The sequence below is a fragment of the Phocoena sinus genome, chromosome 3 (assembly GCF_008692025.1).
Source record: "Phocoena sinus isolate mPhoSin1 chromosome 3, mPhoSin1.pri, whole genome shotgun sequence".
Lineage (NCBI taxonomy): Eukaryota > Metazoa > Chordata > Mammalia > Artiodactyla > Phocoenidae > Phocoena > Phocoena sinus.
In genome coordinates this window covers 18,166,594-18,192,501 of record NC_045765.1, presented here as the reverse complement: position 1 = coordinate 18,192,501, position 25,908 = coordinate 18,166,594, and the positions used below count along the sequence as shown (strand labels likewise).

General features: G+C 36.3%; 1 protein-coding gene across 4 annotated transcripts in view; it reads right to left on the bottom strand.

The window, feature by feature from the left end:
* The window catches only part of CNOT6 (CCR4-NOT transcription complex subunit 6), a 65,217-nt gene that overhangs the window by 26,882 nt on the left and 12,427 nt on the right, over nt 1-25,908 (bottom strand). For 2 of the 4 annotated variants that reach the window (XM_032626707.1, XM_032626706.1), the window contains exons 2-3: nt 25,277-25,390; nt 1,194-1,380 (exon numbers count right to left, since the gene is read on the bottom strand). In XM_032626707.1, coding sequence (XP_032482598.1) covers nt 1,194-1,380; nt 25,277-25,388 — 299 coding nt within the window. In that variant the 5' untranslated portion in view covers nt 25,389-25,390. Of the gene's footprint in view, nt 1-1,193; nt 1,381-2,134; nt 2,190-25,276; nt 25,391-25,908 lie in introns of those variants that run through there. The other 2 variants (XM_032626709.1, XM_032626708.1) reach the window with 2 other exon arrangements.

The window sequence follows — 25,908 nt, the reverse complement described above, 5'->3', positions numbered from 1 at the left end:
GGAATTTAAATGAAGCTTGGTTACCACTGAGTAAACCAGAGGTTGGTGAGGCCATAAACTGAATAAGAAAAACTCACTCTGAACACTTGGTTCCTGTTTATTTCCAAATATATCACACAGGAAAGGAGGTCCTTTAAGTAAATTTGATTCAGGGGATTAAAAATAGTCATGGTATACACTCAATAATTAAGCATAAAAAAAGTCAAAGGGCTGGAATGGAAGCAATAGAGGTAAAGAAACTCTCACAAGGTCCTTATTCCTTTTTACTATGCAGCAAATGATAGAAGGCAGCAGAAAAGCCAGTGGAATTTTTTAAAAAAGCGGGGGGAGGTAATATGAAATGGGGCAAGATTTTCTATTGGGATTAACATAATAGCTGGAAATTGGCTTTATATTCAATCTGGGTAGATCTCATCTATCTTATAAAACAGAGGTTACAGCAATTACCATTTACTAATACAATATGTACCAAGCAGTGTTGCTAGTAGTTTCTTAGTCATTATCTCAAATATCTCTAATCTCATCCTTAGTTGGGTCATTATCATAGCAACTTCATGGATGAAGAAACACTCTGCAAGGTTGTATGAAGCTTGCCCAAAATCACACAACTTGTAAATGACTGAGTCAGGTTTCTAACCTGAACTCTGTGTGACTCCACATCCTATCAACCTCCTATAGCCCACACTATAGGTCCCCATATTCAATCACTAATTCTAGCTTCTTTCAAGTCCTGGTTTTGTTACTGTCATGCATACAAGCCCTGGGATGGCCAAAATGGGATCATTAATTGTCAATGGCTTCCTGGATCCCATATTAAGGATGGTACAGGGCCCCAGAATTTAGTGGGGGAAAAGCGTCTCAACTGTCTGTCACAGGTGAGTGAATATATGGGATAATACAAGTGCCTTCTATTTGTTTGCCCCACTTTGTCCAAAAATTTTGTTTCAAAAATAAAGTATATTACACAAAACAGCAATAAAGTAAATTTTAGGCAATGGATCTAAATGACTTATTTATTAGCTGACATTCAATTTTCCCAGAAAACTTTACCTGAAGAACATAGTCATGTTTAATTGTGTTCAAATACCATTAAATTGACAATGTCTTTTCCCAACAAAGTGGTGTTTCCTAACAATATAATAATATATTCTTTTAGGGGGCATATAGCTATGTACTAAGTTGAATCTGTATACCTGAGTGATACCATGTTTCCGAGTTCTGCCGGTAAACTCCGGATTTTATTAGAGGACAGGTCCAGATACACCAGATTGTGAAGCTTGGCAATGTCTGAAGGAATGCGGGACAGGGAATTGTCACTTAGATACAAAGTTGTCAAGTGAGTTAGTGACCACAAAGATGAGCTTAAGCTTCTTACTTTTCCTGTAAAAGAAGAAAAAAATGGGTTAAGAATTATATAGTGTTCTATACCAAATGTAAAATAGATAGCTAGTGGGAAGGAGCTGCAGAGCACAGGTAGATCAGCTTGGTGCTTTGCATCCACCTAGAGGGGTGGGATAGGGAGGATGGGAGGGAGATGCAAGAGGAAGGAGATATGGGGATATATGTATATGTATAGCTGATTCACTTTGCTAAACAGCAGAAACTAACACACCATTGTAAAGCAATTATACTACAATAAAGATGTTAAAAAAATTATATAGTGTTCTCTACAGTTTGGTCCCTGGATTAAGTAACATTTTAGATATTTTATTGAGTAATAATTTTTTAAAAATAAATTTATTTATTTTTGGCGGTGTTGGGTCTTCGTTGCTGCACATGGGCTTTCTCAAGTTGTGGCGAGTGGGGGCTACTCTTCATTGTGCTGTGCGGGCTTCTCATTGTGGTGGCTTCTCTTGTTGCGGAGCACGGGCTCTAGGAGCGTAGGCTTCAGTAGTTGTGGAGAGGGGGCTTCAGTAGTTGTGGCTTGCGGGCTCTAGAGCACAGGCTCAGTAGTTGTGGCGCACAGGCTTATTTGCTCCGTGGCATGTGGGATCTTCCTGGACCTGGGCTCAACCCGTATCCCCTGCATTTGCAGGTGGATTCTTAACCACTGTGCCACCAGGGAAGTCCCATATCGAGTAATAACTTATCACACAAAAAATTGTGAGAAAGGGGTCAATAGTAGAAACCTTACCGATTCTAGAACAATTCACTGCTATGATTAAGTTATAAACTCTCCACTTGGCAGACTAAAAAAAAAAAAAACCCATTTAAGGCAATATATCAATATTTAGATTCCATTGTTATTTTTAAGAATACAATAGTTAAGACTTTATCCTTTAAATCAGCCTCAGCTATGACAAGAAAAAGCATGAATAATTTATAGTAATGATAAGTCCAATATTTCAACATGAATGATTTGGACTTATGCAAAAAAAAAATCAAATCTAGTATCTCAGAGGCTATTCATAATCTATACTCCAGAAAACAAGAATTTTGCCTAAAAACAGAAGATATGTGAGATATTCTCAGCTTAGCAAACTTTTAAAACCAAGAGTACCAAAGTAATAATTTCAACAATAATCATGTAATTAGACAAATCTGTACTGTATAATTAAAAGGAAAAATACCTGCCCAGAAGCATTTCAGATATTAAGTCATAACTATACATAATCAAACAGTAACAGACATAGGATTCAAGAGGTAAGAGCTGTGACTAGAAACAATAATTTCTTTCAATGCAATATTAAATCTGTACTTTGGCAGTTCCTGGTAAGATGACAATTGTTTCTAAATTCACCTAAGAATTTTCCCCATAATATATATATATATTTTTTTGCGGTATGTGGGCCTCTCACTGTTGTGGCCTCTCCCATTGCGGAGCACAGGCTCCAGACGTGCAGGCTCAGCAGCCATGGCTCACAGGCCCAGCCATTCCACAGCATATGGGATCTTCCCAGACCAGGGCATGAACCCGTGTCCCCTGCATCGGCAGGCAGACTCTCAACCACTGCGCCACCAGGGAAGCCCTCCCCATAATATTTTTAATAGTGCAGGTTATAGTCTGAGAGAGAATGAAACAAATGGATGTAATGAAAATATAAGTCTTTGAAAACTGATTTTCTATTGGCTGAAAAAACAGTCTAGAGACTTCTAATCAAAATGGAATAACAGGGACCAAATTTACTATCCCACCTGAACAAGTATAAAACCAGACAATATACATGAATCAACAAATATCAGAGATCAATCAGGAGATTGATCCAATCGGCACAGGAGAGTGATCCCTGAAGGATGAAAAACAAACAAGACAGGCCAACAGGAGCACAGGGAGGGGATTCCAGGGAAAGAACACTGATCTCCCGCAAGTTCAGGACACAGAGCGAATGTCCAGGGAAGCCAGGATGACTAGAATTTACAAAGGCAGAGTACCAGAGAGGAGAGAGATGAACAGAAAGGTCTGGAGATTTGAGGTTCCCCTCAAGTTGTCAACTGAGTACTGATCACCATATGTATGTGAGAAATTGCCTGAGCCAGAGGAAAAAAACACCCAAAACGAGTAAAGGTAACAACCCCTAGGTTCACACATCACCCAGGTTCACACATCACTCAATAAGGTAAAATTCACAATATCTGGCACCCAATTAAAAATTACTAGGTATGCAAAGAAACAGGAAAATATCATCCATAATGAAAAGTCAGTCAATTAAGACCAGTCCAGAAAAGATAATGATGATAAAATTAGTAGACAGACATTAAAAGTTACTTTAATTACATTCCATACGGTCAGAAGCTAGAAGGCTAAACATAGTAACTAGTGATACAAGATAGCACACTCAAATTGAATTTCTAAAGTTGAACACCATGGTTAAGAGGAAATGGGGAATGACTGCTAATGTGTTGAGGGGACAGTGAAAATGTTCTCAAATTGACTATGGTAATGGGTGCACAACTCTGTAAATATATAAAAACTACTGAATTTGCACCTTAAGTGGGTGAATTATGTGAATTATACTGTTACCAATTACAGCTGTCACCAAAAGAGAGGCAAACAGACACACACATACAGAGACAGAAAAATTTCCACATTAATGCACTGAAGGAAAAATGTCCTATCGGCCTAGCAACCCAGAAAAAAACTTTCAAGAGTGCTGGCAAACTGCAAAATGAAAAGAGCTATGGAGATGGATAGTAGTGATGGATGCACAACATTATGAATGTATCTGATAAAAAAAACCTTCCCACAAAGAATATTCTAGAACGAGAAGAGTTCATTGGCGAATACTACCAAACATTTAAGGAAGAATTAATATCAATTCTACACAAATTCATCCAGAAAACTGAAGAGGACACTTCCCAACTCATTCTATAAGGTCATCATCATCCTAACACCAAAACCAGACAAAACTAGTACAAGAAAGTTACAAAATGACATCCTCATGAACATAAATGTAAACTGACAAAACAGATCCAACAATATATTAAAAGGATAATGACCAAGTAAGATTTGTGCCAGAAAATGCTAGGTTTGTTGAACATTCAAAAAATATAATTTAAAAAATGTTTTCTCAGAAAAGAAAATCATCTAAATAAATGCAGGAAGAGCATTTGACAAAATCAGCATCCATTCCTGATTTTTAAAACTCTCATACCAGCTGATTTTTCAGCAGCAACTCTACAGGCCAGAGGGGAGTGGTACAATATATTTAAAGTAATGAAAGGGAAAAACCTACAACCAAGAATATTCTACCCAGCAAGGCTCTCATTCAGATTTGGAGAAATCAAAAGCTTTACAGACAAGCAAAAGCTAAGCTTTACAACAAACCAGCTTTACAACAAATGTTAAGGGAACTTCTCTAGGTGAAAAATAAAAGGCCACAACTAGAAAGAAAGTTATGAAAATGAAAAAGCTCACCAGTAAAGGCAAGCATACAGTAAAAGTAGGAAATCATACACACACACAATCCTAGTAGGGAGGCTAAAAAACAAAAAGTAGTAAAATCACTATGTCCACAATAAGAAGTTAAGAGATACACAAAAAAATAAGACATAAAATGTGATATCAAAAACACTAATTGTAAGGGGAGGAGAGTACAAATGCAGGGTTTTTAGAACGCATATACACTGCTATACAAACCTCATGGTAACCACAAACCAAGTATCTACAATAGATATACACACAAAAAAGAAAAAGGAATTCAAACGTAACACTAAAGACAGTCATCAAATCACAAGAGAACAAAAGAAGAAAAGGGAAAAAAGACCTAAAAAACCAAATCTAAAACAATTAACAAAATGGCAAATAGAATATACATATCAATAATTACCTTAAACGTAAATAGACTAAATGCTCCAACCAAAATACACAGAGTGGCTGAACGGATGCAAAAACAATACCCTATATACGCTACCTACAAAACACTCACTTCAGAACTAAAGACACACAAAGTGAGTGAATGGAAAAAAGGAATTCTACCCAAATGGAAACCAAAAGAAAGCCAGAGTAGCAATACTTATATCAGACAAAACAGACTTTAAAATAAACACTGTTACAGAAGACCAAGAAGGACACTACATAATGACCAAAGGATCAATCCAGTAAGAAGATATAACACTGTAAATATATATGCACCCAACATAGAAGCACTTAAATATATAAGGCAAATATTAACATACATAAAAGGAGAAATCAACAATAACACAATAATAGTAGGGGACTTAACACCCCACTTACATCAACGGACAAGTCATCAGAGAGAAAATCAATAAGGAAACAGAGACCTTAAATGACACATTAGACAAAATAGACTTAATTGATAAATATATAGAGCATTCCATCCAAAAGCAGCAGAATAAACATTCTTTTCAAGTGCACATGGAACATTCTCCAGGACAGATCACATGCTAGGCCACAAAACAAGCCTTGGTAAATTTAAGAAAACTGAAATCATATTAAGCATCTTTTCTGACCACAATGCTATGACACCAGAAATCAACTACAAGGAAAAAAAATGCAAAAAACACAAACAATATGCTATTAAACAGTCAATGCACCACTGAAGAAATCAAAGAGGAAATCAAAAATACCTAGAGACAAGTGAAAATGAAAATGAAACTGAAAACACAATGATCCAAAACCTATGGGACACAGCAAAGGCAGTTCTAAGAGGGAAATATATAGTGATACAAGCTAACCTCAGGAAACAAGAAAAATCTCAAATAAACAACCTAAACTTACACCTAAAGCAACCAGAGAAAGAACAAACAAAACCCAAAGTTAGCAGAAGGAAAGAAATCATGAAGATCAGAGCAGAAATAAATGAAATGGAGACTAAAAAAATAATAAAGATCAATAAAACTAAAAGTTGGTTCTTTGAAAAGATAAACAAAATTGATAAACCTTTAGCCAGACTCATCAAGATAAAAGGGGACAGGGCCCAAATCAATAAAATCAGAAATGAAAAAAGGAGAAGTTACAACCGATACCACAGAAATACAAAGGATCATAAGTGACTACTATGAACAACTATATACCAATAAAATGGACAATCTATAAGAAATGGACAAATTCTTAGAAAGGTATAATCTCCCAAGAATTAACCAGGAAGAAATAGAAAACATGAACAGACCAATTACCAGTATTGATTTTGAATCAATAACTTTAAAACTCCCAAAAAACAAAAGTCCAGGACCAGATGGCTTCACTGGTGAATTCTACTAAATTTTTAGAGAAGAGTTAACATCTAACCTTCTAAAATTATTCCAAAAAATTATAGAGGAAGGAACATTTCTAACCTCATTCTATGAGGCCAGCATCACCCTGATACCAAAATCAGACAAAGATATAACAAAAAATTACAGGCCAATATCACTGATGAACATAGATGCAAAAATCCTCAACAAAATAGCAAATTGAATCCAACAACACATTAAAAGGATCATACACCATGAGCAAGTGGGATTTATCCCAGGGATGCAAGGATTTTTCAATATCCACAAACCAATCAATGGGATACAGCACATTAACAAACTGAAGAATAAAAACCATAGGATCATCTCAATAGATACAGAAAACACTTCTGAAAAAAACCAACACACATTTATGAAAAAAATACTCTCCAGAGCTTGTGGATATAGAGGGAACTTACCTCAACACAATAAAGGTCATATATGACAAACCCACAGCTAGCATCATACTCAATGGTGAAAAGCTGAAAGCATTCCCTCTAAGATCAGGAACAAGACAAGGATGCCCACTCTTGCCACTTTTATTCAACATAGTTTGGAAGTCTTAGCTACAGCAATCAGACGAGAAATAAAAGGAATCAAATTAGAAAGGAAGAAGTAAAACTGTCACTGTTTGCAGATGACATGACACTATACATAGAACATTCTAAGGATGCCACCAGAAAACTACTAGAGCTCATCAATGAATTTGGTAAAGTTGCAGGATACAAAATTAATATACAGAAATCTGTTGCATTTCTATACACTGACAACAAACTACCAGAAAGAAATGAAAGAAACATCATTTTGCATCACATCAAAAAGAATAAAATACCTAGGAATAAACTTACCTAAAGAGGCAAAAGACCTGTACTCCAAACAACAGACCCTAATGAAAGAAACTGAAGACAACAAACACAGATGGAAAGATATATCATGTTTTGGATTGGAAGAATCAATAATGTTAAAATGACCATACTATCCAAGGCAATCTACAGATTCAATGCAATCCCTATCAAATTAACAATGGCATTTTTCACAGAACTAGAACAACAAATTTTAAATTTGTATCAAAACAGAAAAGACCTCGAACAGCCAAAACAATCTTGAGAAAGAAAAACAGAGTGGGAGGAATTATACCCCCTGACTTCAGACTATACTACAAGCTACAGTACTCAAAACAGTATGGTACTGTGACAAAAACAGACACATAGATCAGTGGAACAAGACAGAAAGCCCAGAAATAAACCTACACACTTATGGTCAATTAATCTATGACAAAGGAGGTAAGCCTACACAACAGAGAAGACAATCTCTTCAAAAAGTGGTATTGGGAAAACTGGACAGCTATATGTAAATGAGTGAAATTAGTACATTCTCTAACACCATGTACAAAAATAAACTCAAAATGGATTTAAGACCTAAATTTAAGACCAGATACTAAAAAATTCCTATAGGAAAACATAGGCAGAACAATCTTTGACATAAATTGCAGCAATATTTTTTTGGGATCTGTCTCCTAAAGTAAAGGAAATAAAAGCAAAAATAAACAAACACAACCTAATTAAACTTAAAAGCTTTTGCACAGCAAAGGAAACCATCAACAAAACAAAAAGACAACCTACTCAATGGGAGTAAATATTTGCAAATGATATGACCTATAAGGGATTAATATCCAACATATATAAAAAGCTCATACAACTCAATATCAAAAACAACCAACCCGATTAAAAAATGGGCAGAACTGATTAGTTTTCCAAAGAGGAAATGTAGATGGCCAACAGGCACATGAAAAGATGCTCAACATCTCTTATCATTGGGAAATGCAAATTAAAACCACAATGAGATACCCCTCACACCTGTCAGAATGGCTATCACCAAAAAGAACACTAATAACAAATGTTGGTAAGGATGTAGAGGAAAGGGAACCCTCCTACACTGTTGGTGGGAATGTAAACTGGTGCAGCCACTGTGGAAAACAGTATGAGGTTTCTCAAAAAACTAAAAATAGAATTACCAGATGACCCAGCAATTCCACTCTTTAAACACTAATTCCAAAAGATACATGCTTCTCAATATTAATAGCAGCATTATTTGCAATTGCTAAGACATGGAAGCAACCTAAGTGTCCATCAACAGATGAATGGATAAAGATGTGGTATATAGATACAATGAAATACTGCTCGGCCATAAAAAGGAATGAAATTTTGCCATTTGCAGCAACATGGATGGACTTGGAAGGCATTATGCTAAGTGAATAAGTCAGAAAGAGAAAGACAAATGTTGTATGATATCATTTATATATGGAATCTAAAAAATATATGTAGTGAATATAACAAAAAGGAGGTACACACTCACAGATATAGAGAACAGACTAGTAGTTACCAGTGGTGGGAGGGCGGGGGCGATATACGGGTGGGAGGTACAAACTACTGGGTGAAAGACAGGCCACAAGGATGTATTGTACAACACGGAGAATATAGCCAATATTCTATAATAACTGTAAATGGAGTGTAACCTCTAAAGATTGTATAAGAAATTTGAAAAAAATTTTTAATAAAAATAAAATAAAATGAATCCTCTTGTACACTAAAAAAAAAAATTTTAAACTCTCAGTAAGCTAAGAATAGAGAGCTTCCTCAATCTTGATAAAGGGCATCTACAAAAAGCTTAGTGGTTAAGGGATAAATCCTTTCCCTAAGGTCAGAAACAAAGCAAGAATATCTACTCTCACCACTACCATTCAACATTATACCAGAAGTTCTAGCCATTCCAAGAAGACAAGAAAAATTAAAAACTGAAAAGGGAAAAGTAAAGATCTGTATTTGCAAATACCAAATCATCTACTTAAAAATCCTATGGAATCTATAAAAATGCTACCAATACGTGAGTTTAGCAAAGTCACAGAACAAAAGATCGATATACAAAAATACTGTATTTCTGTATGCTAGCAATGAACAATCAGAAATTGAAATTTAAAAATCGTAACATTTACAATTACTGTTTTATATATCAAAATTATGAAACATTTAGGGGTAAATTTGACCAAAAAAATGTGCAGAACCCATGTATACTAAGAACTACAAAACAATGCTGAGAGAAATGAAAGAAGTCCTAAGTAAGGGAAGAGAGATACAGTGTTCACAGATCAGAAGATTCAATATTGTTAAGATGTTAGATCTCCCCAAAGTGGTTTACAGAGTCAACACAATCCCAATGAAAATACCAACAAGTTTGAAACTGGCATGCTGATTTTAAAATTCATATGAAAATTCAAAGAACTCAGAAAAGCCAAAGCAACTCTGAAAAAGAACAAAGCTAAAAGACCAACACTACCTGATTTCAGGACTAATTATATAAAGAACTCTCAAAACTCAATAAAAAGAAAACAACCTAAAACAGGTAAATGATGTGAACAGACACTTCACCAAAGACGACACAGAGATGGCAAATAATCACATGAAAACATGAGTAGTCATTAGGAAAATTCAAATTAAAACCATTGCACACCCAGAAGAATGGCTAAAATTAAAAAGACTTGCCTTGCCAAGTGTTGGTGAGGGTATGGATCAAAGACATGTAACAGGAATGTAAAATGAGACAACCTCTTTGCAAAACAGTCTGTCAGTATTTTTAAAAGTTAGACATACACCTATCATATGACCAGTTCCATTCTTAGGTATTTGCCCAAGAGAAACAAAGCTATGCCCACACAAAGACTTACACATAAAATGTTCACAGTAGCTTAATTTGTAATACCCAAATACTAGAAATCATCCAAATATGTTCATCAACAAGTGAATGATAAACAAATGTTGGCATATCCAAATAATGGAATAATACTCAATAATAAAAAGAATGAAGTACTGACCAACAAAAATGGATAAATCTCAAATTAAGTAGAGTAGACAAAAATAAAAGAGTACATACCTTATGACTTCATTTACGTAAAAATTCTACAAAATGTAATCTATGGTTATAGAAACCAGAACAGTGGTTGCCTGTGTATGGGAGAGGGGATGAAGAAATGAGGGTGGCAGGGAAGGATGGATTACAAATTTAGGGGAATGATGGGTATGTTCATTCTTGAATGTGGTGATGGTTTCAAAGATGTACACATAGATCAAAATATATCACATTACTCAATTATTACATGTCAACTATATCTCAATAAGTTGTGTAATAAAATCTATCTTGATCTAAGAAGGTGTTTTTCCTTACTGTATAATAAGAGTAGAATCTGTGACACAGACTATTTGTAAACTCAATTTGATTTACTTAATTTTCAGGTCATAAAACTGAAACACACAGCTAATATTCAATATGAATAAAGCACTTAAAATATAATAAACTATTTACTGAGAGCCTACCACGTGTTTCAGCCCCCTACACTCAAGGTACTACTTAATAAGAAAAGGTAAAAGGACTTGAGAAATGTATTTTTATACTCCAACTTAATTGGAAGGATATAAAATTCTCAAACAATAAGGTAGCCTAAAAGAAGACCAGAAAGTCTGTGAAGAAGGGAAGGGATAAATAAAAGTCAAGTATAAGGAATCATGTATAAATACATCAATCATACAGGGGTTGGAGACAGAAGGGAAGGGAAGACTCAGATCTCTACCATACGCCAAAAAGAAAAGTTCTGGCATAAATTTATAAACACCAAAACCCAGAAAAGAAATGGAAGAGGATATATCTAAGCATAACTCATAACCTAGAATCCAACAATGAAAGCACTGTCAGGTTTGAATTCATTAAAATTTAAAACCTCTACAGTTGACCTTTGAACAATGTGGAGGCTCCACACATAACCTGCAGTAAGTCCTCTGTATCTGCAGTTCTGCATCCTCGGATTCAACCAACCTTGGATCGTGTAGTACTGCAGTGTGCATTTACTGAAAAAAACCTGCATATAAGAGGGCCTATGCAGTTCAAACCGGTAATTTAAAGGGTCAACTGTATATGGTGGAGATGTCAACATGTTTGGCAGCCAAAGAGATAACATCCATTAATTCAGCCAACTTTCAGTGACTAGTATGCTGGTGTGGGGACAGAATGGTAAATAAGACAAAGTTCCTACCCTCAGGATTTTTTATGTGAGCTCCATAATAAAATATAAAACAAAAAGTATGGGCTTCCCTGGTGGCACGGTGGTTAAGAATCCGCCTGCCAATGCAGGGGACGTGGGTTTGACCCCTGTTCTGGGAAGATCCCAAATGCCGTGGAGCAACTAAGCCTGTGCGTCACAACTACTGAGCCTGTGCTCTAGAGCCTGCGAGCCACAACTACTGAGCCCATGCACCTAGAGCCTGAGCTCTGCAACAAGAGAAGCCACCGCAAATGAGAAGCCTGCGCACCGCAATGAAGAGTAGCCCCTGCTCACTGCAGCTAAAGAAAGCAGCGCGAAGCAACAAAGACCCAACGCAGCCAAAAATAAATAAATGAAATAAATTTTTAAACAATAAAACAAAAAATAAAGCAATCAGCAATAGGAAAACGAACAACAGATAAGAACAAGTAAATCAATCAAAAAACAAAGGATCAGTAATTTTAAAAAGTTTATTTCAGTAATGAAAGAGACGCAAATTTAAATAAAACACTTCTACCTATGAAAATAGCAAAGAAGATTAATACCCAGTAATGACAAGGCTAAGGGGAAAACAGATGCACTCATGCATTATGGGAAAAATACAACCATATTTTAAACCATATTTTAATCCTGTAGTAACAGCTACTAAAATTTTAAATCTGAATATTCTTTGCCCGACCACAATTCCACAATTAGAGGTTTACCTTATGAAAATGCTATTCAAGTATGCCAAGATATATACTGTTAGTAGTAGGGAAAAATTTGAAATAATGATCATTAATAGGGCATACTTAAATTTTGGAGCACACATACAATGCAATTCTGCAGCCATTAAAGAGGATGCAGTAGAGCTATATACATTGATATGGAAAGATTTTTTTTTTAAAAAAGAAAGTAGGCAAAAAGCAAATTTCAAAGCATTATATTATAGTACTCCATTTTTGAAAAAAATTTGGTTTAAAAGATCAAAAGTTGGGCTTCCCTGGTGGCACAGTGGTTGAGAGTTCGCCTGCTGATTCAGGGGACACGGGTTCGTGCCCCAGTCCAGGAAGATCCCACATGCCGCGGAGCAGCTGGGCCCGAAAGCCATGGCCGCTGAGCCTGCGCGTCCAAAGCCTGTGCTCCGCAATGGGAGAGGCCACAACAGTGAGAGGACCATGTACCACCAAAAAAAAAAAAAAAAAGAAAAAAAGATCAAAGGTTATAGAAGCAAAAGAATGTAACACACTGTAGAGAAAGATAAATCTCTACTAGTAGAACTAGGTAATCCAAGAAATTAAGGTTCCTAATTTTCTGGTAGAGGGCAATGAACAAGGAAGACAACTTTTGAGGTTCTGATGACATCTATTTACTTCTCCATAAACTGAACATATTCATGAGCACTCAAAAATTTGCATTCAAGTTTAAGCAGTTTAGTGACTTGAGAAAAGCTGGGATTATCCTGGTCTAGGTTAAGAGCCCTGTTTTGATAAGTAATTTCATTCTAAAGTGCCCAGAATTCTTTATTGCTAAATATCAGGAGACAGAAAGAATCTAATTAGTGCTCCCTGAAATGAGAGGGGTGATTAGCAAACACTAAAGAGATCAGGTGTAATCACGGTTACCTACAGAGAGATCACTACCTCTACATTTGCAGATTCAGAAAAAAACCCGAAATCTTGACTAAATCTCTAAAACTCTGACATCGTAAAAGAAATAAGAATTACAGTTGATCTTCATTACTCCTGGATTCTGTATTTGCAATTTGCCCACTCCTTCAAATTTATGTGTAATTCCCAAATCAATTCTTACAACGATTTCACAGTCATTCACAAATATGCGCAGAGTAGTAAAAATTGGAGCTGCTCAAGTTTCCAGCTGAGGTCCAACAAGGCAACACTCTTTCTTCTTGTTGCAGCTCTCACAATGTAAACAAGTATCTTTTTCACTATTTAGTGCCAGAGTTTTTGCATTTTTGTGCTTTCTAAGTGATTCTGATGTATAAAATGGCCCTCAATTGTAGTGCTGAATGCAAGGCTGTGTGATGTACCTTAGATAAAGCGTCCTTCAGGCACAAGTTACAGGGCTGCTGGCCATGAGTTTAATTTTAATGAGTGACAATATACATTAAACAAGGTGTCTTTAAATAGAAACACACAAAACAGCTTAAGTATTGATCAGCTGACAAAAATGTTACCACCAGAGGTTCATAGGAACCTAACTCTTTATTTCCTCTGGGAGTAATGGTTCAGTATTTGCTAACTCAGGTAGTTATACAGAACATAACTACAGCGAATAATGAGAATCAACTATAATTGGAAAAGGTGGTAATTTGAATTTTTCTCCAGTCACAACTCCTGATGAAGTTCAAGACTAGGATTTCAGGCTCCTAGCAAGGGAAACTGCAACCTCACAAAAGGAAGACTCTGTTGTAAGATTTGGAAAGAAACTAGATTAAATTACACAAAGGGTGCTAAGGAAAACATCTGGCAGATTAAATACAGCAATAATGCTTAGTTTAAGAATAGCAGCGTTGACATGGGAGGAAATGAACTTAATGCACCAAGTGTTAAGTTCATATGAGTTAACAAATGGAAGTTTCGATCGATAAAGGAAAACACAATTACAAAGGTACATACACATCCGTTGAACTGTGGTGGGAAGGAATTCATGTCCTCATAGCAACAGAGAGATACAGCTTGTTCAAATTAAACAGATCTAATAAGTAAAAGAAGATTATACCTGAAGGTAATAAGCCTAGAACCTAAGAATGGAAAGACTAAGGCCAAATATTAGGAAGAAGACAAAAAGTGAGAGAAAGGGGAGAATGTTAGTTCAAAATAAAATGACCACCACAGTGTGATGTAGAAAAGAATGACACATTCAAAGTCAGGGGACTTACATTTTACAGTTCTGTGCTCTACCACTAAGTAGCTCTACCACTTAATAACTGCCCTTAAGAAAAGAAGATGTTTAGGGGCTTCCCTGGTGGCGCAGTGGTTGAGAGTCCACCTGCTGATGCAGGGGACACGGGTTCGTGCTCCGGTCCGGGAGGATCCCACATGCCGTGGAGCGGCTGGGCCCGTGAGCCATGGCTGCTGAGCCTGTGTGCCCAAAGCCTGTGCTCCGCGGTGGGAGAGGCCACAGCGGTGAGAGGCCCGCATACCACAAAAAAAAAGAAAAAGAAAAAGAAAAGAAGATATCTTTTTGCAAAGCTGAGTCACTAACATCTAAACTAGTTAATCTCCTTACACTTTTCTTAAAAACATAACTTTTTTAGATGAACATGCTTATTAAATAATACAGCACCATTAAAAAAAAATTCTATCACCCAGCATAACTACCATTATATCACATTCATATTGTTAATATAAAAAATAAATAGGAATCAAAATGGACTGAACTATACATGCTTCTTTAATTTGATTTAATAAAAGGAAAAATGAAAAACTAATGGAACTATATAGACCTTCAAACTTTTGCTACAAAAGATTTTCTAAAATCCCTCTAAGGTTAAGAGAAATTCTAAAAAACATTAGAGTCTTTATAGTTTTAACTGCATGCTTCACTTTTAAACTTGACTCCCTATAATAAAACAGAAAGAGATCATCGTTTTACATTTCTTCCCAACAAGTCATTACATTACTTCTGTCAAAATTACAAATGCATATACCATTTGACCTACAAATATATCAGGAGAAATACAAAATAACCTACAAGGTTATTCACTACAACACTGTTTGTCACAGACTGACCATCAGTACTGTACCACGGAAATAAACTACAGTACACATGTGATAGAACATTATGGAGCTAAAAACATATAGGAAAGCTATCTATATACTTATTTAGAAATCGCTCTAAAACATGTTACATTAAAAAAAAGAGCACAGTGCAGAAATATGTGTATAAAATACTACCTTTTGAATTAAAAATAAGGTATGGAATAAGAATCTATTTTGTATATGCACAGAAGGATTCCAAAGGGATGCAAAAGAAATTAATAAAGCTGTATGTGAATGGCCACATGCCTGTGCATGCTAGGAGGTATAACAGGGGGATGAGAGACTTCCACTGTATACTTTTTTACATTCTCAAATGTCCCCTCTTCCTAAGATGTGGTTAACTCTGCCTTCCTCTGACTAACATCATTAACTCAGGAGTCAGCTATTCTAAGGATGCTTTCCATGATTTCCCCTGTTTAAGACAATCTTAAAGATGATAAATGGTTCAAGCTTTCTCCCCTGTATTTATCATGGTTTGATAATTACCTTATTGTGGGAATTTCCTCCTATAGCCTGCTGGACTCCTGAAATCTTATATCCCATCAGAAGTTTCAGAATAAATGAATGAATGAGTGACATGTAAGTGATTCCAATGAGTTAACGATGGCCTCAGAGCCACCATTCAGTATCTGTTGCCTCTACTTGGGTTTCCCTCCTCCCCTGTTTACCCACCCCCACTATGAACTTCCATATAGCAGACACCAGGGTTGTCCAGGGGGTGGGCAGATGCACAAGCTGATAACATAACTAAAGCTACCTGACTCTGGAGCTACACTTCTCACATTACCAAAACAGAGCCAAATATAATATTTAATTTTTCAAAAAAATCAGAAGTATTTGATCCAGAATTTGAGAGACATGGTCTATCACTCTCCTATGGAAAAACAGTAAGTGTGAATACAGATTACTTTCATGATAACTCAAGCTTTCAAAATGTTGGAAAATGTCACAAAGTAGAAAAGACTAGTATGCAGCCTACAGCCAGGGCACCTGATTCAAAGATCATTTAATGACCAAAGAGTCCAGACCCAAGCCCCTATTTCCTGGAAGGTTCCTGGATGTGGCTCTAGTTAGTACATTCTCCTTGCCCTACACTGCTACTTCAAGAGCCTGGAACAAGTAGTTGTTCTGGAATACAGATGTATCTCAAAACTAGAAACCAGTGTTGCCCCCATACAATGAAAAAGCAATAAGACCACCACCAAATGAAGAATCTGAGAGTTGTTTGGTATCTGCAGATTCTTTAAGTAGAATTTTCAAATCTGTGCACATTTGGATTTCAGTTTCCTATAACAAGAGAGTAATTTGTTGTTGACCAATCATCCCACTGGGGGAAAGAAAAACTAGGTAAAAATAGAGGAAGCTCCCCCCCGCCCCAAAATGAGCTCAAAAGCAATGGAGGACTACAGAGGCAGCAAAGATGTGAGAGACAAAGAACCTGGAGGAAAGGGAAGCAAACAGAAGTAATGAGCGAGACACATCCCACCACATTACTTCTGGAAGAATATGTTGAATCACAAGCAGCAGAAGCAAGAAGATGAGGTGAAAGCTGGGGCTGAAAGACTGAGTTGTTGAGCACAACTTTAAGTCCTCTTACACATTTGGGAAGACAAAATGGGAACTGAAGAACCACCAAGATTCCAGTTAACCATCAAGATTCCAGTTGGCATCTACAAATGGAATAGGGGTGACCCTGCAGTAAGCCAACTCTTACAGCCACTGAACACCAGGCTTAAATGAGATGAATGAATCCCTGATTAGATTAGGGTCACCCACCCATTCCTATCACAACTGCCTGACAAACAAAGAAGCAAATTCACTCCTAAGAAAGAGAATACCATCCAGACTATCAAATTATTCTACCAATTCATATATAATTGCTAGTATTTAATAAAAATTACCAGACCAAGGGAGTGAAAAACAGAAGAAAAAGAGAAACAACAAAACAGAACCCCTAGGAGATTCAGATACTGGAGTTACCAAACACAATTTTTTTTTTTAATTGATAGACTTACATTTTCAGCAAGATAGAGTAATATGGACTGCATTTACCCTCCCAACTAAAACAACGAATCAACCGGACAAATATATGAAAAATTGAGTTTCAGACACTGGACACCAGGCAGCACAGGACAGTGATCGTTGATACATGGGGAACAAACAAGGTGAGCACTTAAGACTGTTCCAGTTTACTGCTACAGTTTCCAGAAAGTAATGCAGGGAGACAGAAACCAGGTGGAGTCTGGCGATATTATGTAAGTTGAGGAGATAAAGCTGGGAGTCCAAAGATGCCAAGGTGGCTATAGTTCACAGGGCAGAGGGCCAGAAAGGAGAGACTAAACAGATAGAAAGCTCTGGAGATCTGAAGAGAATACTCCCACCCACCCACCCTAAACAGATAGAAAGCTCTGGAGATCTGAAGAGAATACTCCCACCCACCCAGCCACTTTATCACAACTGGGAGGAATTTAGTGCAATTCAGTAATGAGTGCAAAGTGTCCACAGTAAGTCTGAAAGTAGTCTGGGCCCCAGAGATTCTCCAAACTGACCAGCCAAGGCCCCACACTGAGAAAAAAAAGCTCCAAAAATGGAAATAAAATTAAATAGGATAGGTATAAAAAGAGATGAAGGGAAAAAAAGGTCCAGATAAAAATGAGAGAAGGGAACAGAACCAGAATGTTTCAGAAAACCATTTCCCACATTGTGAACACTCTGCAAACAAACAAACAAAACACAGAAGAGGGAGCTCGGAAGTTAGAAAAAGTATCCTGAATCACAACTAGAAGTTCAGAAAAACTAAATTTAAATAAAAATGAACAACAGATCAAATCCCATAAAAGTAGTTATATATTTTTAAAAGATAGTATAAGAAAAAAGAGTGTAAGGACTAGAATAACTCCCTATAGACAACAAAAACATAACACAAACACACCCCAAAAACTATCACCTACAATTTCAAAATGAGCTGAAAGGTATTAAGAAGTGATAAAGCAATAAAAGAACATAAATCAGATTTAGAAAAACTCAGTAAAGGAAAACTAAACTACAAAGAACTTAATAATGCATAACCACACAAGAGAACACTTTTAGAAAAGAGAAAAGTTTTTTTAAATCACAAAGGAAAAAATAAAAAAGGATTAAAAAACCAATCACTTTCTTATATACCAGAGATAAACAAATGGAATTTGACATTAAAAACACAATACCATTAGCACCTCCCAAAATGAAATATTTAGTTATAAATCTAACAAAATATGCACATGCTCTATATGAGGAAAACTGTAAAACTCTGATGAAAGCTATCAAAGAACTAAATAAATGTAAAGATATTCCATGTTCCTGAACAGGAAGACTCAACTTTGTCAAAATGTCAGCTCTTCTCAACTTATCTATAGATTCAATGCCATCTCAACTAAATGCCCAGCAAATTATTTTGGGGATACTGACAAACTAATTCTAAAGTTTATATAGAAAGGAAAAAGATACAGAATAGCCAACACAAAATTGAAGGAGAGAACAAAATTTGGATGCTGTCTGACTTCAAGACTTACCATAAAGTTACAGTAATCAAGGCTGTCGTATTGGCAAAAGAACACATAAATAGATCCATGAAACAGAGCCCAGAAATAGACCCACATAAATACAATCAACTGATCTTTGACAAATGAGCAAAGGCAATGCCATGGAGAAAACTCATTTCAACAAATGGTGCTGGAACAACCAGACATCCACAAGCCAAAAAAAAGAAAAAACTAACCTTACACTCTTCATAAAAATTAACTCAAAATAGATCATACAACTAAACATAAAACACAAAACCATAAAACTCCTAGAAGATAACACAAGAGAAAATCTACATGATTTGAGTTTGCAATGACTTTACAAACACCACCAAAAGCACAATCTGTGAAAGAAATAATTAGTAAACTGGACTTTATTAAAATTAATAACTTCTGCTCTATGAAAGACACTGTTAAGAGAATGAGAAGACAAGTCACAGACTGGGAGAAAACACTTGCAAAGACATAGCTGATAAGGAACTGTTATCTAATTTATACAAAGAACTCTTAAAACAAGAAAACAAACAACCCAATTAAAAAATGGGCAAAAGACCTGAACAGACACTTGCCCAAAGAAGATATGTACACAGTAAATAAGCATATGAAAAGATGGTCTTAGTCATATGTCACCAGGGAAATAAAATAACGAGATACCACTACACATACCCATTAGAATGGGCAAAATCCAGAACAATAACATCAAATGCTGGAGAGGATGTACAGCAATAGGAATTCTCATTCATTGCTAGTGGAAATGCAAAACGATACAGCCATTTTGGAAGACAGTTTGGCAGGGTTTTTTTTTACAAAATTAAACATATTCTCACCATATGATCCAGCAATCGTGCTCCTTGGCATTTACCCAGGAGTTGAAAACTTACATCCACACAAAAACCTGCATGTGGACATTTATAGCAGCTTTATTCATAATTGCTGAAACTTGGAAGTAACCAAGATATCCTTCAGTAGGTGAATGGATAAACTGTGATACATCTAGACAATGGAATATTACTTAGCACTAAAAAGAAATGAACTATCAAGCCATGAAAAGACATGGAGGAACCTAAACTCACATTACTAAGTCAAAGAACCCAATCTAAAAAGTCTACATACTGTTTGATTCCAAGGATGTGGCATTCTGGAAAAGGCAAAACTATGGAGACAGTAAAAAGATCAGTGGTTGCCAGGGGTTCAGGGGGAGCAAAGTAGGAAAGAACAGGCAGAGCACAGAGGATTTTCAGGGCAGTGAAACTATTCTGTATGATATGACAATGGTGGATACGTGTCATTTATACATTTGTCTAAACCCCAAAATGTACAACACCAAGAGCGAATCCTAATGTAAACTATGAACTTTGGGTGATAATGACGTGTCAATGTAGGTTCATGGATTGTAACAGATGCACCACTCTGGTGGGGGATGTTGACAGTGGAGGGGTCATGCACTGTACTTTATGTCAAAGGTGCCTGTAAACCGAAAACTGCTCTAAAAAATAGTCTAGTAAAAAAAAAAATTAAAAATCAGCAGTTGCCAGGGGCTGAAAGTGGGGAGAGGGTCTGCCTACAATGGAGCAGGGGGAAGTTTTCTGGGGGGAATGAAACCATTCTATATTGTAATTGTGATGGTGGTTACACGACTGTCTGTCTGTACTTGTAAAAGAATGGTACAACAGTAAGGGACTGAACTTACTGTACTTTAAAAAAATTTTTTAATTTATTTTTTATTTTTTTGCGGTATGCGGGCCTCTCACCGCTGTGGCCTCCCCCATCGCGGAGCACAGGCTCCGGATGTGCAGGCCCAGCGGCCACGCCTCACGGGATCCTCCCGGACCAGGGCACGAACCCACGTCCCCTGCATCGGCAGGCGGACTCTCAACCACTGCGCCACCAGGGAAGCCCTGTACTTTATTTTTAAAAGTGATTCTGAGACAAATATGGAAATACTCAAATTCAGAGAATAAATCTCTCAGAAAGAAAAATTAAAGCAAGGGATCAGAACAAATACTAAAATTATAATCCAAGGAAACTTTCCTGAAATTAAAAGAGAAAAAATTGAAACTACACACTGAAAGAGTATATTATACCTGAGAATATCAAGGCAGAACAACCTGTACCAAAATATATTCAAGTAAAATTACTTATTTTAAGGGGAAAAAATCCTTTGGGCAAATCACTAATAATGAAAAAAAAAATCAGACTGTCATCAAGCCTACAGCAAAACTGGGGTAACATAGTTAAGACACTTAAGGAAAGAATTCACATTTCCTTAATCCCAAGGAATTTCATTAAACCAAACTGACTCTCAAATATAAACTCTCAAATGAGTTTCTTGCAAGTTTCTTGATAACAACTTGCAAGAAACTCAGAATATTGTTCCCATGAGCCCTTTCTAAGGAAACATCTACAGAACAAGCTTCCAGAAAACCAAAATGATTAGGAAACAAATGAACTGGTAGGAGGTACTGAATATATAGTTACTTGCAAAACTAATTCTAAATGGGAGGGTTTATGCAAGTTAAATGGGAAAGCTGATAGTATGTAATGGCTACATACTATGACAATGTAGATTAAGTACAGCTATTTAATTGGGGGGGTGGATAAAACTCATATTACTGGCGGTATTTTTAGTTCTGTTATTGTAAGAGTATTGTGTAATATGGGATAAAGCAATTAAGTAATTATGGGATACTCAAACTCCAGCATCCCATGACCCTGAGAACTGGGACTCTCAGTATGAAAGAAGATATAGATGTAATTATAAAAAAAGGTTAATTAAAACTCCTGTTATTCTGAATTTGAGTCAAAAATAGTGTGTTTCTTAAGATATTTTAATTTTAAATATACAAATATATTTTATACTTTAAAGATATTTTATCATAAAAATACATATATATTTTTATCACATCTTTCATCATAAATGTATATAACCACATACATATATATCAAATTTCCTAGCACTGTCCAGTGAAAAGACCTACAACGACCAACCGAGTAGCAATAAACACTCCTAGCAATAGATATTATGGTCTTGAAATAGCATTTCCAAGTAAAACAACCAATTCTTCCTTGGGAAAAAATGACATACTTCATGTTTGAGGCAGGAAATACAAGATGAGGCAAGAAAATCTTGCCATTTAATCTTTCCAGATAGCAAGGAAACTACCAAAGACAACTAAGGTTACGTCAAAGAACCCAGAAGTCATTTAAAGAATCTCTCCCATTTGCCAACAGCAGGACAATTTTAAGCAACAAAGTAAGAGTAATCATGACAACTCATGGTGTATGTTTGAAACCAAAATATACTCGTTAATAATGATACTTCAAAAATCTAATTGGTCACCCTCAAAGGACAATAGTTTATCCTGAAAACTAGTAAATAAAAGGAAAGAAATAAGCATTCTTTTCTGCCTTTCCTATACAAATTGTACCTTGAGTAATCAATTAGTAAATGAGGGAGTAAATCAACTATACTCCAATATAAAATAAACATTAAATTTTAAAAAAAATGAAGGAAATTATCTCTTTACAGATGCAGCTCACATAATTAAAAAAAAGACAGAATATCGCTATTTTGCAACCCTCAAAGAATTAATGGCTCTAGGCACTGCACCGAACATCAGTAGGAAAGAAGGCCTTTTTACCTTATCTGCCCCCTGAAGTAAAAGGACAATACCACATACACAACACAACACAACCTTCAGTCCTGTCAAGGGTCTTAAATTCTGAGTCTGATCAAGCCTCTGCATCCTGCTGCCCATATGGATGAGAAACATGTTGAAATGCATGTAGCAAAATATAGACTGTGGGGTAACAACAGGTCAAACTGCTCAGGTTCAACAGATAAGTTGTAAAGAAAAGGATGGAGGGGGAACATGTAAATTAAGACACATCAAATAAAAAAGGGGGGGACTAAACTAAAATGCTTAGGTGTACATAACTTGGTGTTAAAACTATAAGGAAACAAGTGATTACTATAAAAGTCAGGGTAACAGTTACTTTTGGGGAGCAGGGAAGGACTTATGATTGGCTGTGGTGTGGAAGGGGTTCTGGGATAAGTGAAAAACTTCTAATTCTTGACCTGTGTATTATAAGGCTTCTGGCCTTATAATAATTCACTAATATATCTGTGTGGTTTTCTTGAGGATTTTTTTTTTTTTTTTTTGACTGCAGCACGCAGCTTGTTGGGGGGTGGGGGTGGGGGAAATCTTCGTTCCCCAACCAGGGACTGAACCCGGGTCCTCGGCAGTGAGAGCTCAGAGTCCTAACCACTGGACAGCCAGGGAATTCCTGGTTTTCTTTATCTCTGTTTCATTTTACAATAAACAAGGTTTTCTTTAAAAAGTAAATGACTAATCGTCATTTGGCTTATCTGGTTACCTCCAAATGGCACAAGGATCTAACCACCCATCTCCCGAGAACCAGAAGAGTATATTTGATTACTGCAGGTCCAGGATTCAATGACCTCAAATCCCTGGAACTTTATATCACAGGATCTTAAGGAACTGATGCTAGAGCATATTCATGAAATAACTGTCTTAGCATGAAATGAACTCAGCCTTGAAAATTTCTACACACAGGAGTTTATGTATTAGCGATTGACTAAGACAATAAAGTGACCTTCCTGATAGTGGCTTTGTTAATTGTAAGGTCTTGTTCCACAGAACTATTCAATCAATAGTTTATCCTCCATGATACTTGGTAAAGATAAGACTTTGTTAAGAACATTACCTTAGAGGAATCTCTCCTCTTCCTTCCTATCTTGTACACAGATTTCTTCCCAAAGTTTAGAGTAAGCAGAGAACAGTGACTCAAAATTGCCAAGGAGTTCCCAACATGAGGTAGAGGGAGGAGAGAGCGAAGAATCCCCTTAACCTCAGACATACAATCTCACTGACCCAAGTGAGCACTTTCTAGATTACCTAAACTTTCTAGAAGCAAAGGACTTATAATTCAAAAACTGCTAATACAGACTGAAAAAAAAGAAAAATATAGTTAAATACTAATGCGGGAGAAATTAAAAGGGGAAGTTGGTGACTGCCTGTGTTTCAAAGGCTCCCCTGACATAGAAAATCAAATTTGACAGGAGAGGCAAAAGAAGAGAGAAATTTCACTCTCCATGACACCATACCAGCTCTCCAAAAATCAAAGAGGGAGAAAAGGAGAGACCCATGTGGGCACCAACCTCTACTATGGCTGCAGAGGAGGGTGTTTAGGTTTACTCAATAGATTAATCAGAACTCTTAAGCTGACAAGGGAGAAATACTATCATCATTACTTCCTCTTTGCTTTCTGTATAGCACCCTTCTGCTTAGACTTGGCAGTTATATTTTGTCTATTAGTTATTTACACTGGTTTATTCCCTTCTTCTCACTCCCTAATATGCCATAAGCTTCAGAATGAAAGAGGATATGTTTTTTTCATCTATATATTTTCCATATGCCTAGTATAGCACCTGGCAAAATGTTTTACACATAGCATATACTCAGTATGTTTGCTGCATTAATTAAAAAAGAAAAATCAAGGGCAGTCAGGTGAAAGAAGAGAAAACTTGATCTGTATTATTTCAGAAGGCAAAACCAAGACAAACTAGAAGGAAAGTATGGGGAGGCCAACATGAACACAAACTTTCTTTAGCACTGGTTGCCTTGAGAAGTAATAATGTCCCTTTGCCACTTTTGAAGACTGAATTAAAGGCAGAAGGGAACTTTGAGAGCTGTTCCAATCACTTTTAAGATTTTGTTTCTGAATAAGGCTGTCCCCAGAGACTAAGACTGAAAAAGCAAATGAAGAAAATAAGGAGAAACAAATCTATCCCAGAACCTATAATAGAACCGGCATTTCCCACCTCATTGGAAACCTGTAATTTGATAATGTAAAAGCTCTATCCTACTTTATTAGAGAATTAAGTATCAGAACAAACCTTTGTACACTAGGCATTTCACATGTATTATTTTCATTCCATCCTTGATATTATTATCCCCATTTTATAAAAGGACACTGATAGTGAGAGAATAAGCAATGAATGGGTTTTGAACTTTGACACAAACCATGTTCTTTCTACTGAAACTTCCAGCTTCTAAGATAAATTAGCACTGGTAAAACATAACATTGCTTTCCTTGTGTATTAGCATTAGAAAACAATTTTCTACCATATCTTAACTTCCATGCCATAAATTTTTGCTTGCATGTCTTACCACTTATTTCAAGCTCCACCCAATGTGATTTCTTTCCATTTGCTGCTTCCTCAGAGGACATAATTGTGTACATCCTCCGAGGGTCAGGGGGCTCATATTTTTCTTTGGGCATGCCTGTTGAATTAAGAAAAGAAACCAATCAATAGCCAGAAGAATCAAATAACTGAAAATAACATCTTTTTTAAAAGTAGACACCCATATTATATCTCTAAACACAATTTCCCACTAAAAGGAACTAGGAGCTGCTTGGAGAAATGGAGAATTTCACGTCTGAGAAATTTCATGTCTGAGGAAAAATACAAACAAGTCTGGACACTAAGAAAGATGCTGTGGCTGTGAAGGACACAGAAGCCAGCTTGAAGAGGCCCCACTGGCCACAGACATGACAACCTGAACATCAAAAGAAAGACTACATTTCAAACTGCATGAATCCAAAACTTTAACAGGAGAAAAAAAAAAAAAATGCAGTCACCCGAAAATTGGAAAATAAAGGGAAAGAATCAAGCATTTATCCTGCATTTCTGGCAGAAACTAGATGAGGAAATGTTCTTAACAGAATTCTAGCTAATAAATGTAAAAAGAGTTACATAATTAGAAAAAACACTATTTCACAATCTCTAATGAAAAAATGG